Source organism: Pan troglodytes, chromosome 17, assembly GCF_028858775.2.
Source record: "Pan troglodytes isolate AG18354 chromosome 17, NHGRI_mPanTro3-v2.0_pri, whole genome shotgun sequence".
Classification (NCBI taxonomy): Eukaryota; Metazoa; Chordata; class Mammalia; order Primates; family Hominidae; genus Pan; species Pan troglodytes.
In genome coordinates this window covers 43,504,706-43,522,212 of record NC_072415.2, presented here as the reverse complement: position 1 = coordinate 43,522,212, position 17,507 = coordinate 43,504,706, and the positions used below count along the sequence as shown (strand labels likewise).

The 17,507-nt window shown below is 38.4% G+C and overlaps 1 protein-coding gene across 5 annotated transcripts in view; it reads right to left on the bottom strand.

Annotated features, from left to right (window-relative positions):
* Window positions 1-577: 577 nt before the first annotated feature.
* ASXL3 (ASXL transcriptional regulator 3) overlaps window positions 578-17,507 on the bottom strand; it is a 174,004-nt gene continuing 157,074 nt past the window's right edge. For all 5 annotated transcript variants that reach the window (XM_054671753.2, XM_054671750.2, XM_054671752.2 and 2 more), the window contains 2 exons: window positions 11,782-13,738; window positions 578-9,341 (listed from right to left, as the gene is read on the bottom strand). In XM_054671753.2, coding sequence (XP_054527728.1) covers window positions 5,631-9,341; window positions 11,782-13,738 — 5,668 coding nt within the window. In that variant the 3' untranslated portion in view covers window positions 578-5,630. The remainder of the gene's footprint in view (window positions 9,342-11,781; window positions 13,739-17,507) is intronic.

Below are 17,507 nucleotides of genomic sequence, written 5' to 3'. Positions count from 1 at the left end.
TACATTATTGTATTAAAAATAATGGCACATTTATACAAGAATTGTGTCATTGTACTTTTATGAAAATAAAAACACACAAGCATTCAGATAAGTTTCACTAAGCGACAGCTTAGAGAATGCTGAGCTGTTCAGTTTTATCCTAATAGGTTTTGGACTAGATAATGCCTGTGGGGTAATGCAATGAGAAAAAAATTTTAAAACAAACTGCAATTCTAAATAAAATTAAGAAAGCATTTTGTAAATATGTTAGTAGAAAAAACAGTGGAACAAAAAAGCATCATCATTGTCGTGAAAATAATGTAATTAATGTAGAAATATCCATCCTCTACTGGCTTACCTGAATAAATTTGACTTTTAATATTATTAAATTTGGTTTTTGGAGGAGGAAAAAGTATTTTCTTTTTTCCTACAAAAGTAAATATCCTCTTTCGCCATCTGGTGGCTAAACACAACATCTTCTGTGTAGATGAAAAACAGGAGATTTAACAGCCAACTGTTTAATGCTTTGATCCATCTTACTGAAAAGATATGCATATTTCTTTAACCTATGTAAATATAACTGAAGCAATTTTGTTTTAATGGCTCACAGCATTTCATTCAAGTAACTCTAGTTACAATATTTCATGTAGGATTTTTAAAAATTAACCAAAGCAATTCTTCTAAGGGATCATTTTCTGAATTATTCATTTTGAAAGTTAAAAGTACATGTGATAGTAACAATTTGTTTACCTGAATGCTTTTTGGTATAAAAAATTCAGATCTTAATGAAAACAGAAAGTCCAAATATAGTCTTAAATGATAAGAGTAACACCTACAATTTCTGAAGTTTCAGTTTTAGCTTTTCCTGTTTTAACCATAGTTATAACCATATGTTGACAAGTCACCATTACCAAAAAGAAGTGTGGGTAATTTAAGAGTATATGGTTTAAGTTGTCCCTATAAATTTTAAATAGAATTTCCAATTATTAGTACATTTAACATATATAAATTACTTCATTTCATTAAAAAATTAAAAATGACAATTATTTCATGTTTAATTTCTTTATTTTCTCCAGAATATCTTAATATTGAAACCCAAGTTGTTACTTTGAGAAAGGGAAAGACAGAGAAACATGAAGAGACAAACATTTCATTTCATTTAACTTATGGTATTGTGAGCAGTCACTTTTGTAGGCAACACTTGTTTTCTTTGTAGAAAAGAAATAAAAAAACAAACAGCACCATTAAAGAATGCATGATCCCTGAATTCTAAACAAAACACTGTCTAAAAATTTTCTTAAATGCTTGTCGCACTCAGTCACATTTAGTCAGGTATCAAAGCAAGCGTAACAGTATTAAATTGTCGCAGTCTTACTGAATCAACTGCTCCCCCTTCTGAGGATTTTACACACCTTTTCTGAGTTTTTCCTGTGGGAATAATATATTCTTTGGTAGAGGACTGAAGGAGGATTTTACTTTTCTGTATGCTGATATAAAATGTCTATGTAGGTTCAGGGCCTTCGCCCCCAATCTGTGTTTGTCATGCATGTTATGTTTGGGTTGATTTCACATTTTGCTGTTACACTGTAGGAGTAATACCGCCTTTAAAAAAGGCATTAAATGGCTAATGTCAAACAGATGTAAACATTCAGAATACTGACCAAAAAAAAAAAAATTGTACAAACGAACACACATTAAAAAAAAAAAAACTACTGAAAATATGTATCATATCAGGTTTCCATGAAGCAGGGGAAGGAGGGGAATACAGCAGTACAAGAAAATTATGGCAACCAAGTAAAGCACTTTCTTTGAAACATTCAAGAACAGTACAAATACAACAAAGTTTTTCTACAGTCTAAATTATTCTGCAACTATCAAATATAGTACAAAGCGAAATAGTATGTGCTATAAAAAAGCAGCTCCTTTAAATTATAGTAAAAATGCTTTTTGTTCTCTTTACAGTGACAAAGCATGAAGACTGAAGACAACAGGAATTTTATATTTAGTAACATTTTGGCTACATAGGCCCCTGACAGTCTGATTCAGAGTTCCTGTTCTAGGACTCTTCACAATTGTTCTCTGGGAACGCAGATGGACAGTGACTCTGGGCTCTGCATGCTCAGGGGGTCATTCCCACTAGGCAGCTACCGCTGCGCTGGGCCTCACCACCGTACAGACGATGCTACCCTAGGCTTGGCTTCAGCTTCTAAAACCTGGGACTTCATTACACCACGGAGGAACTGGGAAACCAGAGGCCACGGTAACTTCCACTTTTGAAATTGTGCGGGGGTTTGTAAAGGAAATGGGGCTACAGCAACGTGTATTCTTACTCTCGACTGCATTATAAAGCACCATATGCACCAGCTTGTTTTTGTGTATTTTGAACCGAGTAAGAATATCCAAGGTCCAGCAGTCAACTAAACTTTCTATATAGCTCATCCCAGAAACACATACCACCCCAAAGTCTTTATAGCAACCAGGCTCAACCTCATAGGTTTGTTTTCAAGTTTTTTTTTTCTTCAAACTAGACCTTCGCAGGGAAATATTATATAACTATGGTGCTCAGTTCACCAAAATTTCTGCTATTCTCACTTTGGGGAAGAAAAAATTATTTTCATTTTGAAAATGAATTTGCATCACAATGCTCTTATTAACATGCCCATTAACTAACCTAAATGTCTTTATACACCTCAGGCATATGCATATCTTATAGGAGGAGGATTAGGGAATAGCAGTTTTCTTCCTTCCCCTGCTCCAAAAGTGCTACTTAGGGAAATACATCCTTTGTGATTAAAAAAAAAAAAATTGTATGGTACATGTGCAAGTTCTATTCCTGATAAGAATAAAACTGTGTCCAGTAATCAGGATAATGCACATGCTAACATTTGCACACTACACCACAATAACCATGTAGTAAATAATATACTACATTTGCACATAGCAGACACATGTAGAAATCAGAAAACTAAGAACCTACTCAGAATATACTGGATTTTGTGTGTATATATATATTAAATGGAAACCTACAAAATATCTGACCCACATTTTACATCTAAATTTCTCTTCTTCCTTTCCCTTATATTTTACCTTAAAGATATTAATTTTTCAGTAATATAAACCATATGAGAACACTAGGAATTTGAACTGGAGCAAAAAAAAAAAAAAAAAAAAAAAAAGGGCGCAGAAAAATTATGCTAATCGGACCTGGATGATAGAATCCATGCACTATCAACAATTGATTCTCCAAGCCTGTTATGTGAAAAATCAAAACATACAGAAGGACACTTTTTCTTATTCCCAATAAGCAACTTGCAGGCAGTATTCAACAATGAAGGAACTCATGAGCTCAGTATCTCATCAGCCTCAATTGTACCTCACATACTGAGTGCAAAGGTTCTGTAGACTGGAGTTTCTTCCGACACCATGTCAGTTACTGATGTGATGGGTTTCAATTTGCTGGTGTAGACAGTATCTGACACTGGTATAGCAGTGACTGAATTTGGAAGAAGGAGTTGGCATGCAAGTGTCTATATTATAGGGGTGCCCCGCTGTGAGACTAACAGCATGATCTTCGAAATCAGGATGATATCAGAGCCAGGCAGACAAAGACACCACTGATAAGGATGCCACCCCAACACAACCTGGCGTGCAGTGAAGAGAAAACTAAGGATCCACTGGAACTTATGCTGCTTTCCTCGGGTAAGGCTGGTTAAGTGCATTGCTAACTTTCTCAGTCATTAGTTTTGCCAATTTTACTGTGAAAAACAGAAATGACAGTACTGAAGCACCAAAATCATGGCTACAGCAGCAGGCCTTTTCTTTCTTTCTAAGATAAAGTAAAGTACCTCTCACTATCAGCAATTTGTTATTCGAAATGATGTCTCTATCACCTAAAGAAAGAAATTTGGCAACATCACAATAAATACGGAGAAAAAAACATATTATATAGTTGGTTATAAAAAAATCACAAGTGTTCTTGTTTTCAGGAATGTAATTTCTGCTCATTCCAGTCAACTTTTAAGACGTGTTTTACGGGAATGTCAAAAAGTTTACAGTGATTAGGATGATCCCATGTGAAAATATTGGTCATTCTTACCCTGGATACAGATGATTCCCCACCCCCCCCCCCATGTTTGCTTTTTAAATTCTACAGCCACAGTCAATCAATGGGTTAATGGCACTCCACATTTTGTGCTCTGTAATCTGAAGTTAAATGGGCATGGTTGGTTTTTGTTTTCTTTCATCTTCCCTCAATATGCATGTGCTTTTGAACTTGCTTTTGAAAACAGAGCCTCCTGAACTACGGCTGTCCTCTGGTATGAGGGTGGCCAAAATATATGGAATGTAGCTCAAATACTCAACACGCAGACTTTACTGGATGCACACTGAAGATAACTGTTAAGATGCAGTATCCCTTTTTCAAAAGCAGTTCCCCCAAATATGAAGAATGTATTGAATATACCTGAGGGAAAAAACAAAACATGCCATACCTAGAACAGTTTTTTTCAAAATAAGGGTTATTTCAAAGTTGAATTATATAGGTTGTAAATAATGAGAAAAGCAATTGTTCTGAAAAATGTTGACGCTTTAGCCTTGGGTAGTCCCTTTTATCATCAATGACACTTTTAAAAAGATATGGCCAACCTCTGCAAGGTCTGAAGCCAGAATGAATGGGTGTCATCAATAAAGGGCTACAATGATTTCCACCCCCCACTTTTAATATCTAGTAATTCATTAGCGTGAATAGGATATTTACATTATCAACGCATTTATGTGTGCATATACAGCATCTTATTTCCTTGCTTTGAAGTTTAGAGTCTTTTTTTTTTTTTTCAAACCTGCTCTTAAAAGCCACACATGAAGCTCTAAAATCCTCTGGGCTTATGGCTATTGGCTGGCCAATTGCTCTCATATGATCAGGTGTCAAAGGCCTAGAACCAGATTGCTGGGCATGAGTCCCATGCAATTTCAGATGTAGGACACATTTCACTACAATATGTGTACAAAATCCAAGGAAGATCCAGATATTCTGCCATAGTCTCTGAGAAAGTACAACGGGAGGAAAGATAATACTCAGGACGGTGGATTTCATTAATGGCATACCTCCTTTAATACATCTTTTGTGATAGGAGCAAATACAAGGAATCACACATTTAAATCAGATTCCCCTTTCTAAATAGGATTTAATCACTGTGGTAAAGCTAGGTTCAGAAAAGTCAACTGTAAAATTCCTTGCTGTAATGGCTCATCTATAGAAAAATGCATAACCACTTTAACTCATTCCTCTCATTCTCCTTACACATCTGCATTTCCGGTTATTAAGTAATTAAAAATGTCCTTTTCCTATCTACACCTCGGTTAGAAGAAAAACAAAAATGGGGCATTGACTTGTATACACATGGACAGATAGAAACTTTCCAAAGCTAGGAATGGCAACTGAACACATAAAAGACATGCCAGTGAGCCATTCAGTTGGGATGCATCCTCCCCTTTATGAGAAATGCAAGAAAATAATGCCACAGAGAAAAGGTACCTGCTCCAAAGCAAAATAAATTAGCATGATAGAAACCACTGCATTATTCTATTTGTTGTTGCTGATGCTATTTGGCTTTTCCGTGTGGAAAAGGGATACTGCATCTTTCACTCAGCTCTTATCGTACAACCAGGCATGCTACACAAAGTTTTGAAGGACCTATGCAGTCGTCATGGCAGAAGGCCCCACAGCCTTTGCACACAATCATGGCTTTCAGCCGGCAAGAGCATTTCAGTTCCAATTCATCTGCATTGCTGCTGTCGGCAAAGTTCTGAACGGGCATCTGAGCGTTCTGACCAGACAAGCCTGTGGCAGGATTGGAGCCACTTCCCAAAATCCCAATGGACTTTTCAATTGCAGATGCTGCCCTTTTGAAACTCGTGCTACCAAAGTGTATTGTTGGATAATTTCCACAGAGCTGCTGTTGTTGCTGCACCTGCATTTTCTGAGCAGCTAATTGGGTAAAAGGCTTTTGTGGCTCAGAAAGCAAATAGGAAGAGAAATCTGCATTTTTTAGCGCGAATGCTTTTAACTGTTCTTTCATTTCATTCTGGTCATAGGAAACTTGTTTCATGCCCAGTTCACAGCTGCTGCTTAAACCTTCCTCAAAAGAAAGAGGTTCCGATTTTATATTGCTACATATGCCCGTGGACTGTGGCCAACTAAGTCTCTTAGTGGTTTCCATGGTAACTGGAGGTTGTTTTTGATCGGATGGGACTTCTGCATTAGGGAGAGGTGGAGGTAGTGGTGGTGGTGGTGGGGGAGGTGGGGGCAAAGCCAAGGGTGGAGGGGGAGGGGGAGGCGGTGGCGGCGGCGGATGTACTAGTGCTTTGTTTGGCATTGTGTGTGCAGTGCCTCCCACCTCATCACCTTCTTTCATGGGCATATTGGGGGATAACATGTTGGCTAACCTTAGCTGGTGAGGTGCTGAGGAAAGACTAACCTCTCCCAATCCCTTCTGTTCAAGATGCCTGTTGAAGGCAAATGCATTACACCCCACTGGGGTCTTGGAAGAGGCCTGTAACAGAGCTGCAGTAGGAATGGGGCCCCTGGCAGCCACAGGCATTTGGTAAAACTGCTGTCTGTGTGAGGTACCAGCATCAGTGTGGAAGCCACCATTCTTGTCAACATGAAATAGGTTCTGCTGGAAGCTACACGAGGGGAGCAGCCGCTTTTGCTGTTTGACCTCAGGGCTGTGAACAATTCTGTTCTGCATGGAGTGCTTGTTTAGCCATTCTTGCTTAAATGGCTGGCTGTGTCCTAGCTGACTGATGCCGGAACTGATGACACAAGGCACCCCTTTAACATCTGGCTCCACCAATAATTTTCCTGGTTCACATTTAACTTGAGTGTGTTCTCCTACAGTCCTAGCTACTCTCTTTTTGGGGTGGTTTTCTCGCTTTCTCATTTGGAGTGGTGCCAGAGTCCCTGCCAAGTAGCCCTTACCATCTGGATTTGGAGAGCTGGGCGGAATTTCAACGTTTCTCTCTGGTGCTGTTTTACCCACTGAGGTAGTTTGAAGAGGCAATGGAAGCCTGTTGATTTCAAGCTTGGCTCCCAATCTGGGCTGTGGCAACACTTTTTCCAAAGGCAGGTTGCCCTGTAGTAACTGCGTCACCAGCGGATTGTTAGCCTCCACAGAGGACAGACGACAGCCTGAGCTCCCTGCACCAGGGACTCTCTTCAGGGTGTCGGTAGCCAAGGAAATAGCCTCTTCCATGGGACTTGAGGTGGAAGCTTTCACGTTCTGTGTTTGTTGTACACTAGAGGCTCCCTCTGCAGCCGGAGGAGGCAGCTCAGGGCCAGGGAAGTCTTCAGTGTCCATTCTAAAGCCCTTGTCTGCTTCGTGAAGTTCAGATTTCACAGGAAGAGCAACATTTGTTACAAGATTCCTAGGATGAAGTTCTGACACGTTCAAGTAGTTGGCATGTTCAGTTTTGATAGCCTTTGGACAGCTTTGCTCTAGATATTCTTTTTGTTTACTTGAACCCGAGTGAGTAACCAAAGGCTGTCCTGTGCTCCTCATCCCATCATCATTCCAGCAAATCCGGTTACTTGGGTTATACTGATTGCTACAGGTTGTGTCTGCTTCACTTTTGAAAGGAGCTGGGCCACGTGCCTGCTCAGCAAAGGTATGACTGGGAGCAGTCGGCTCATTTAATTTATCTGGAACAAGGGGTAATTCTCGGAGACTTGTGCAGGTGGCCGGCAATGTTTTACTGTCTTGTTTTGCTGCCGAAGCAGCAATGAAAGTGGAACTGTGATCTATACCTTCATTGGCAACTGGCTCAGGCCTGCTAATCACAGACACCTGAGGACACGCCACGGGCTGTACGGATGACTCTGTCCTCACTGGTCTGCCCTGCAGGTCCAAGCTGGCTTCTGAGCTTTCAACGGAGACAGTCAGAGACAAACTGGAGGTCAGCGTGGTGCTGTGGTCAACTATGACTTTACACGGAATTGATCGGTTTATGGCTGCTGGTGCAAAGCCCCCTGGTGGTTGCTGAGGTTTTCCAGAATTATCTGCCCTGTTTCGAGGCCCTGAATTTTTGTCCAAGCTTTCAGCACTTAACTTGGGAGGACTATCATAAGAGTTTATTGTCAGCATGTTTCCAGTAAACATTGCGACGGTCGGGTGTGCAACCAGAGAGTCTGTGACCGCTACGGAATCACTGCAGCTGAGGGCTGCTCTCACAGTGGTACCCATGGATACAGTGGCCTGTTCTTCACTCCCAGGCATGGCTATCTTCTCAGAAGGAAATCTGTTGTTAATTCCCGTTGGGGGAATCAAGACAGAGCTAGTGGAGAGGTGGTTTGGCAAATTGTTTCCGATGGAGGGAGTTGGCACAGAGGTGTACTGAGTGGAGACTAAGTTACTAGCACTGCTGCTTGATATTAGTAACTGCTTATCATCCATGGAGCTTGATATGCTGGAGCCCTCTGTAGTGGCTGAAATGGGAGTGCTTTCAATACATTTTGGTATAATGGCTATGCATGGAGTGTCAGTTCCCTGGATGGTTTTTAACATGCTTATATTACAAGCAGAAATTGTAGTGTTTGCACTGTCAACAGACATTAGGACAGAGGATTTATCAACAGAACTCACAAAGGGATGTTCTTTAATTGCTCCCGATATAGCAGTGCTGCAAACAGATACAGGGACAGAATTTTTATTAAAAAGCATGGGCACACTGCTATTTTCAGAAGAGGTAGATGAAACAATTTTCTCAGATAAATGTGACACAGGTATGTTTTCATCAGAACTATGCACAGATAAGTCAGTGGCAGTTTCTGGAAGTTTACTTGGGTTAAGAGACTGCTGTAGTACAGTGGTGGCCTCCCGGAGGTGGGCAGACTTGTTGCTAGGAGATCTACAGTTTGGATTGACAATAATGACACCAGTCGAACCTTCCATTTTTGTTTCAGGGGTAGAAGAGACTTCTAAGTTTGGAGGCCCTTCCTTTGAGCTGAGCGGAGGAGGCAACCGGGTCTCTTTAGAGGTCTGGAAGAGATGGGCTCGAGCTTGATGCTTTGCAAAGAGCTTAGCCTTTGTCTGCTCTTTGATGTGTGCCAGAGTTCTCGTCTTTCCACCCTCTCCTGGACTTCCCATGGCTCCAGAGACAATGCTCGCTGCAGCAGCCACAGCAGCAGCTGCAGCAGCCTCTCGCTGGGCCCGAGCTTGTTGGGCCCGGGCCTTGATATCTGCGAGGGTCCTGGCTCCTGTGTTCCTCCCGCCACTGACAGATGTGCTAGTGGATGCTCGAGACTCAGGTTTGGAGACTGGTTGGCTCTTGATTATAAAAGGTGGCCCAATTTTGGAAAGCTGAATCTAAAAGGAGGACAGAAAAAAAATATAATGTGCTTCATACATGATCACAGAGGAGGCACGTAGAATGTGATAATGCAAGGGAAAAGACTAGCTGCATTCTCTCATAATATGCCATGAACTACACCTAAATCCCTGGATGCACCTTTAGGGCATAAAGCAACAAGAAACGTAGTATGAATGGAAAAAATTAAGTTTTTAATCTGTTTTTTAATCTACAAAAACATCCATTGTAACTTCATTTGGCATGGAAATGAAGCATCTTCTTAATGCATCATACAAATGGATACAAAATTCATGCTTCTAGAAGTGTGGTAGGCTAAAAAGACTTCGAGATATTTAATTTTGAAATATCTTTTTTAGTGGCATAAAAAAGTGGAACTTCAACTCTATTTGAGTTTGTCTGTCTTAATTTGACCCAAAGAAAAAAGCCCTGACTGAGATATTGACAACTAGAATTCTCATTTTGACTTTACACAAAGGAACTTTGTGATCCTAGGCTAATCATTGTGTACCTCAGTTTCTCCAATAATCTCTCTGAGCCAAGAACTCTATGATTTTTATGCACTCCCATGCTACCTTGCATGCTGCTTTATACATATAAGAACACAAGAGAAGTTTGTAAACTCAGTTGTAAAATGAGACTAGTTATTTCTGATCTATTTCCTTCAAAGAGCTGTTTTAAAGATGGAATGAGACTACATTTGTCAGCGTGTTCTGTTTTCCAAAGGGATTGTATTATCATTACATTTGCATAAAAGCAAGGGAAACTCTGATTTTCTGTCTCTAAAGGATTTATGCATTGGGCAGTTTCTTTTGATATTGGTAATCCACAATCTGCTGAATTTTGTAAACGTCCCAACCCATACTGTTTACCAATTCTTGGTAATTAAGAGACTCACAGAGTCATCACCAAATTCATGAGGCACAAGGTCTAACAGCCAGCATTCCATAGCAAGGCTGTGTTGCTCTAGTCACTAAAAGCATTCTTAGTCATGGCTGTGTAGAGCTGGAAAGACTCCAGTTGACGTCCCTCATTTCACAGTTGAGGAAACTGAGGCTGTGCAGGTAAAGTAGTTTGCCTTGGGATTATATAACTAGTGAGTGACTAGAGCCTTTGGACTTCCCATTTGGTGGTGTTTTCATGTATTCTGTTTCCTTTTTCTCCAGATTATACATATCAATTTAGAATTATGCTTTGGAACTTTGATGGATGAAATTGTCTTCCTGAGCTATCTTGTTTCTCATTTTCAAACTGCTTCTGAAGTCTCTGTTCTATTCCAAAGGTCAAAAAAAAGAAAAGATAGTTTTGAGGAGAAGATTCAATTTGCTCTTTTAATATTTCTCCTATGTAAAAAATTAAACATATTTTAAATAAACTTAAATATCCTTAAGCAAGAGCTCTTAAGACCAAACATCAAATATTCTTGTAGTATTTACCTTTTTTTCACATCAGTGCTTAATTTATTAATTAATGTGCTCAATAATATGGCAAGATAGTAACATCTTGCAAGATTCTAACATATCACAACCAGGATACCGACATTGATGCAATTAAGATACAGAACATTTCCATGACTACAAATTTCCCTCATGTTGTTATCTATCTATCTTTACATAAAGTCCATATGACTTTGAAAATAAGCTTTTGACAGACTGGCATGTTTAAAAATATCTCCTATGGAAAGTTTATATTATTAGTTCTATTGCTTCGGAAATTAAAATGCATAGTAAGTTTTTAATTGAACTTAATGCTCACCTTTTACACCTCTAGAATCTTGCTTACTAGAGACTGCTTTATTAAAAAGAGTAAGTACAACCATAATTTTAAAGTCAGCCTGTGGAGAACATGAGTCATACATAAAATGAAAATTTTGTAGATTTTATATCTACATATAGAGCATAATATTTTTAATTTAAAAAGCTTGAGATGTTTATAATTCTAGACCAATGCTATGATGGAATAATCCACTTTACTGTACAACAGTATAAACGCACTTAGATAAAAGCATCAAGTCAGTATAAATGACAGAGAGCAGAAACTTAGAAAAAATTACACTGGGTTTATGGTGTAAGTTCTCTAAAGAACTTTTATAGAAAACTAAATTATCTTTCACATTTTCCCAGGTTTACATAGGTCTCTGTCCTACACCTTGAAATCCCCATAAACCCAGGTGTCTCAGTGGCCTGGAGACATTTCCAGGCCCTATTCTCTCTCAATTCTTTTTCCTTTAATGCTGGGTCTAAACATATGCATGTATCTAAACTGCTTTTATGAATTCAGTACATAGTCATAAAGAGGATCATTTACTATTAGAGGATTAGATTATAAACTGCTGCATAAAACCTAGAAGGAAGAAAATCTAATTACTCTTGAAAAATTAGGCTTCTAAATAGGAAAAGCCTATCTACGGAATTGCCTTTTGTTTATTTAATACCATACCTTGAGAGGGGGAACCCTTGGTTCCTCTCTTGGAGGCTGTTCTTTCTCAGGTGGGCTGCTAGATGATATGTTCCGGGTTGACTGATCATCTTCTATCCTAGCTCTCTTTTCTTTACAGATTCCAAAGCTGTGTTGCTCTGCAGTTTTTCTCTTTGATATCTCTGAATCTCTACTTTCATTTCTTATCCCATCAGGTGACTTGGAGGGCTCTGACGACTTGGAAGTATGTGAGGTTTCTAACCGACTCTGTGTACTCCCTTGCTTATGTGTTTTATTTCTAGAGCCTTCTGAAAATGGAGCCTTATCCACTGATGAGATATATTGCTTGTCCTGTAATTTAGCAGATGGAAGCTCATTTCCCTTATTATCTGTCCCTTCAGAAAAGACAGATAACTCCAATGGTGAAGGTAACACTTTTTTTTCTGTTCTTTGCAGGACGCTATGATTTTTAACTTTTATCATTTCAGTAGAAGCAAGTTCTGGAATTGAAGTAGGGTAGGGCTTCTCAGTGTCAACATGTGATTTACAAGTTTGCTGACTCAGGGTCTTATTGTGCAAATCTTCAGACGGAAATGCTTCAGGAGCAATGGAAGAAGAACTCATTATGATGGGTTCGGGAGTATTAGACAGATTCTTCTGCTGGGAGGTAAGGTTCTCTCCCAGAGGTTTGGCAGTGGCGGAAGACTCATCTTTCTGCGGGGAGAGCGGCTCTTCAGATACAGAAGGTGACTTTCTTTGCTGATGTGCCATTCTCTCATTTATGGAAGAGTTGGAAATTGGAGATGTTTCTGAAGGAAGTGGCAAACTGGATACAAAAGTGGTCTCAGAGGTGAGAAGCATGGAAGACACTGAAGAAGTTTCTGATGTTAAAGGTAAGTCAGACATCGGTGAGGTTTCTGATGTTAAAGGTAGGTTGGATACTGGTGATGCTTCAGATGTTAATGGTAAGTTGGACATAAGAGATGCTTCTGATATTTCAGGTGAAGTGGATATTGGAGATATTTCTGACATCAAAGATGCATGAAAGTTTTCATCAGTGGAATTTCTCTGGTTGTATTTGTCTGTATTTTCAGTGCTAGATACCTCAGAACAAAATGTTGTCTCAAGGGAGGCTGGAGTACATGATTCTTCTGATGTGGACTGTGTTTCCCCTCCTGGAGAAGGCAGGCTGGTACAGGCTCCCTCTGGGCTCTCAGAAGAAAAGGACGTTTCAGAGATGCAGGCATTTTCTGAAAGCTGTTCTTCAGGGTCACTCTGTAGCTCCATATCTATAGCAATTCCTTCATTTGGAAACTGGCCTTCTAGAGAAGATGACCCTGTTTTTATTTTGGGGGTACTGGTCTCTACTGCAGTTTCTGACTCCTTATGTTCTGTGTCACTGACATGAGTCATAGATGAAGTGGAAGGAATAAGAGAGTCACAGACTTCTAACTGATCGATAACAACTGTCATTTCTTCCTGGGGTGATTCTGACTTCTCTTCTACCTTAATTTCAATATGAGGCAAAGTTTCTAGAACATCATTCATCATAACACAGGATTCCAAGTTATCTTCAGGAGGTGCTATTTGGGGTTCTTCATGAGAATTGGTTAGACTTTCGGCCTCCTCAGAAAATTCAGGTATTGTTTTATGATTTTCATCCTGGCATTCACAGATACTAGTCTCTACCTCTTCTGCAATTTCCTCCTGAATTACAGATTCTTCAGGGATCAAGATATCCTCTGACTCCAATTCTGCCATTATATCTTTAGGTGGAATTTCTACCATAGGGCAAAGAGTAGCACAGAAACCAGGCTCTGGAGAAGCTGGGCTTTTCATGCTTTTTGGCTGTTGTTCTGCCAAGGCTGTCTGTGCAGAAACTGGAAGGCCAGAAGTCCCACATGAAGAACTACTTTGAGCTCCAGCATTGTTTGGTCCAGTAGTGAGCTTCACAGATTCCTCTCTTGACATGCCCAGCCTGTACAGAAATTAGAAATAAATTATTGCTCAACCACAAAACATAAAAGGTACAACTGGGATCTCTCATGAATGTAGTATTCAATAGAAGTAAATGCATCAAATTACATTTATAATCATTAACATGCTTAATTTATGTAAACCAGTTTATAATGATGATGTTTCTTTGCTGCTTTTATAATCTCAACTAATACTCTGCTTTTGGTTAAGAAGTCTAGATTTTTATTTTGTAAAGCAAGGAGATAGGAGCCTTACCAAGTGTTAGTAAAGGAATATGAAAATTACATACAACAAAGTATTAGAAAATATTTATAATCACTAACATGCTTAATTTATGTAAACCAGTTTATAATGATGATGCTTCTTTGCTGCTTTTATAATATCAACTAAAACTCCACTGTTGGTTAAGAACAGTCTAGATTTTTATTTTGTAAAGTAAGGAGATATGAGCCTTACCAAGTGTTAATAAAGGAATAAGAAAATTACATACAACAAAGTATTAGAAAATATGAGCAGAAAAGCAAAATAACGTATAAAATTTATATTTTTTAAATCTGCAAGTAGAAAGATGCTCTTATAATAGAAAATTATATAGTTTTCAGAGGATGTAAGAAAACCAAGAAATTAAGATCAACGGAAGATGAATGAAAAATTCATCAAATTCTGAAATTGAAATGAGTTCCAAAGATTGGTTTTCTTAAACTAATCTAAGAAGTATTACTCAATCACCTTATTTTGGCATCTAACTGTCTAACCTAAGACAACATGCAAATTTCATTAAAGAATAACAGAACATATTTGGGGTTATCAAAGTTATTCTTCCAGCTTACATTTGTGTGAAGCAAGACTTTTAAATTATTTTATGCAGATCTCTTACTGTAAAGATATTGCATACATGATAGGTACAGAAAATCAAGAAATAATTGAGCATGATGTTCAGGTCTTAAGGCAAATCTAATCAGAGTTACAATCAAGGGTACTGTAAATCACTGTTTTCTATCATATAATTTACACTGTCAGCATCAGATGGTAGAGAAATATGCTGCTCTAAATGAAGTTAAATTAGCGTAAAGGCAATGAGAAAGATAAGCAGGAGAGAGAACATTTCTAGAGGAAAAAGAACATTTAAGTGAAGAAATATAGTCATGGTAACATTGATGCAAACAATACCTCAGTGAAAACCACTTTAACCTTTGCTTTTTAAAAATCCTCAGTGTGAAAGGGAAATAACGTTGAATACAGTTTTTGGGTATTTGGCCATAGCCTTCTTTATTTAAATTCAGAAATCTCTGAAAAGGTAGAAAATACTGCCTTCATACATATTCTCTTTCCTTTCAATGTTCTCTAAGATGAATTCAAACTAAGCTACAATTTATAACTATACTATACTGAGAGTATCAGAAAAACAACATTACAGATAAATTTAAAGCAGAATAATCTGCAAGAAATAAGGTTCCTTGGGACTAGGTCAAGCAGAGGTACCACTGATACTAGAATAAGTATGTAACATTCAGAAATCTATCCACTGGCAGCCAAATTTCTGCTAGTTGGTTAATAATATTATTAAATATACATATAGGTAAGTGTATATGTACAACAGCACTGTATAAAATATACCCATGTCAACATTTTCTTATTTTCACGGAAAAATAGATTTAAGATTGCATAAGGCATAGGAGGAAGATGTTCACAGTTCCCCATACTACGCAAAGGAAAACCCTGGCCTCCAGAAATCTAGACACAAGTTCACAAGCCAAGCCCTGTAATACTTAGCATTTATACAAGTGATGTAAACCAAATATACAATAATATATTACAAAGAGATTAGGCAAGTGAGACTCATAATAAATATCTAAAAAAATTGAAAACTAAATCAGACAGATCTTAACTGGACACTAGTATGAATGTTCAGACACATTTTTGAATGTCTTACACAGCTTACAGCAATGAAAAGGCACGTGGTGTCAGTCAACTAAAAACTGTCTGGTGGTGGGGGAATAAAGGTAACCTGGGGGCAACAAAGAAGGGCAGTCAATGAAATGTTCAAAATATATCTGCCATGCAATATGTAATGAAAGATAAAAAAGATCAAGAGAAAAGTCCAGTGATGTGAGAGGACAAAAGCTACTGATAAACTACAGCAAAAAAAAAAAAAAGGGCTAAGTAGAAGCATGCTTTGTATTCAGAGCTTGGTGACGGCAATGAGGGGGTCATGTTTATTTATAATATCATAGCTGTCATCTTCTAGGGAAGGGGCCCTAGATCTGATATCCAAGGGAATCTGGAAAGCCCCTAAATTTCATGCAAAAATTGTGCATGTATGTGAATTTTTCTGAGAAGGATTTGCAGGATTAAGACCCCAAGCAAGTTATTTAATAACCTCACTGTTATAAACCTGGGGAAATTACTTAGATTCACTTTCCGTCAGCTTCCTAAGTTAAAAAAATTATGAATAATGGTATCCATCTTATGGAATTGTTGGGAGGATTAAATGAAATATTTGCAAAGCTCTTAGAAACATATCAGAGCCAGTGTATACTCAATGATTATTTTTTGCATGAAAGAAAGCTCTCTGTAATGTAGGTCCCTTGAACTGAGGCTCTCTGGGAGCAGAGCTTAGGTAGTCCTACAAACAGGTGCATCCCTGGCATCCAAGAGAGTGTCTGGCACAGAGGAGATGTTAGATAAATACATTAAATTAATAAAAGAATGGGTCTATTGCTAAAAAATTAAGAACCAATGCTTTGGAGGTACTATCTCAGTTATGCTTCTGCCATTACTAAAAAGAGAGCTCCCCGCATTTTCTTTCATAGGCAAAAGCAGAGGGAAGAAGGCTCCTAAGTGGTCTTTAATCTTATCCTCCAGGGTTCTTAATCCTGCTGGGCATCAGCATGACCTGGAAAGCTTCCAAAACACAGACTCCTGGGCTCAACTCCTAGATTTTGATGGAGCCAGGCTTGAGTGATATTGTTGGTGACTTCATGTGAAGACATATAACTAGCTTGTCACATTTTTAATCTTTGAGAAAAGACATTAATTATCTTTATTTGGTTTTGCTTAAAAATATATATATCCTGGCACAGCAATTAAAAACAGGCCTTCCTACTCAAAAGGACTGCCATTTAGGACAATTCATGAAGGGTAGCATACTCTGAGCACCCTATTCCAAGCAGTCTGTTAATTATCTAATTTCTTTACATGAAGAGCTCTCACGTGAGACTCCTTCTGGCATGTCTTTCTTTTCCCCATTTACAAGTGTAATTTTGTGAAATGAGATCACATGACATAGGTCTTGTTACCTGCAACCATCTGTGTCCTTTACACAAAATAACAACTTTCAAGTATTGGTTTGTATGTGGGAGTTGGAGCATAAGTTCCTCTAAGGGGGATCTGAAGTGACCGTCAATAGTAAGTTCTTAAACCCCTCTTTTTTTAGGGATCTGATTGTCTAAGACACTAATATTGCCAAAGCAGAATGTGTCTCTGTTAAACCTGAGGCAAAGGTGAAACTGCTTTCAGGGTTAGTTCATTTGCTACCACGCTATGATGTAAACGCTCATGTTACTTAAAAAAAGAAGCACACATACAGATAATAAAGACAGATGACATTTGAAGAGGAACATAAAGCAAAAGATAACATCTCAGGCTCTCCCCAAAAGAAGGACTAAACAAAGATTAAAATGCATTAGACACAGTCAATATTTTTAGAAAAGTGTGAGAATTAAATACATGACTAAAATTATTTATCTATAAAGCATTAATTCATGAAC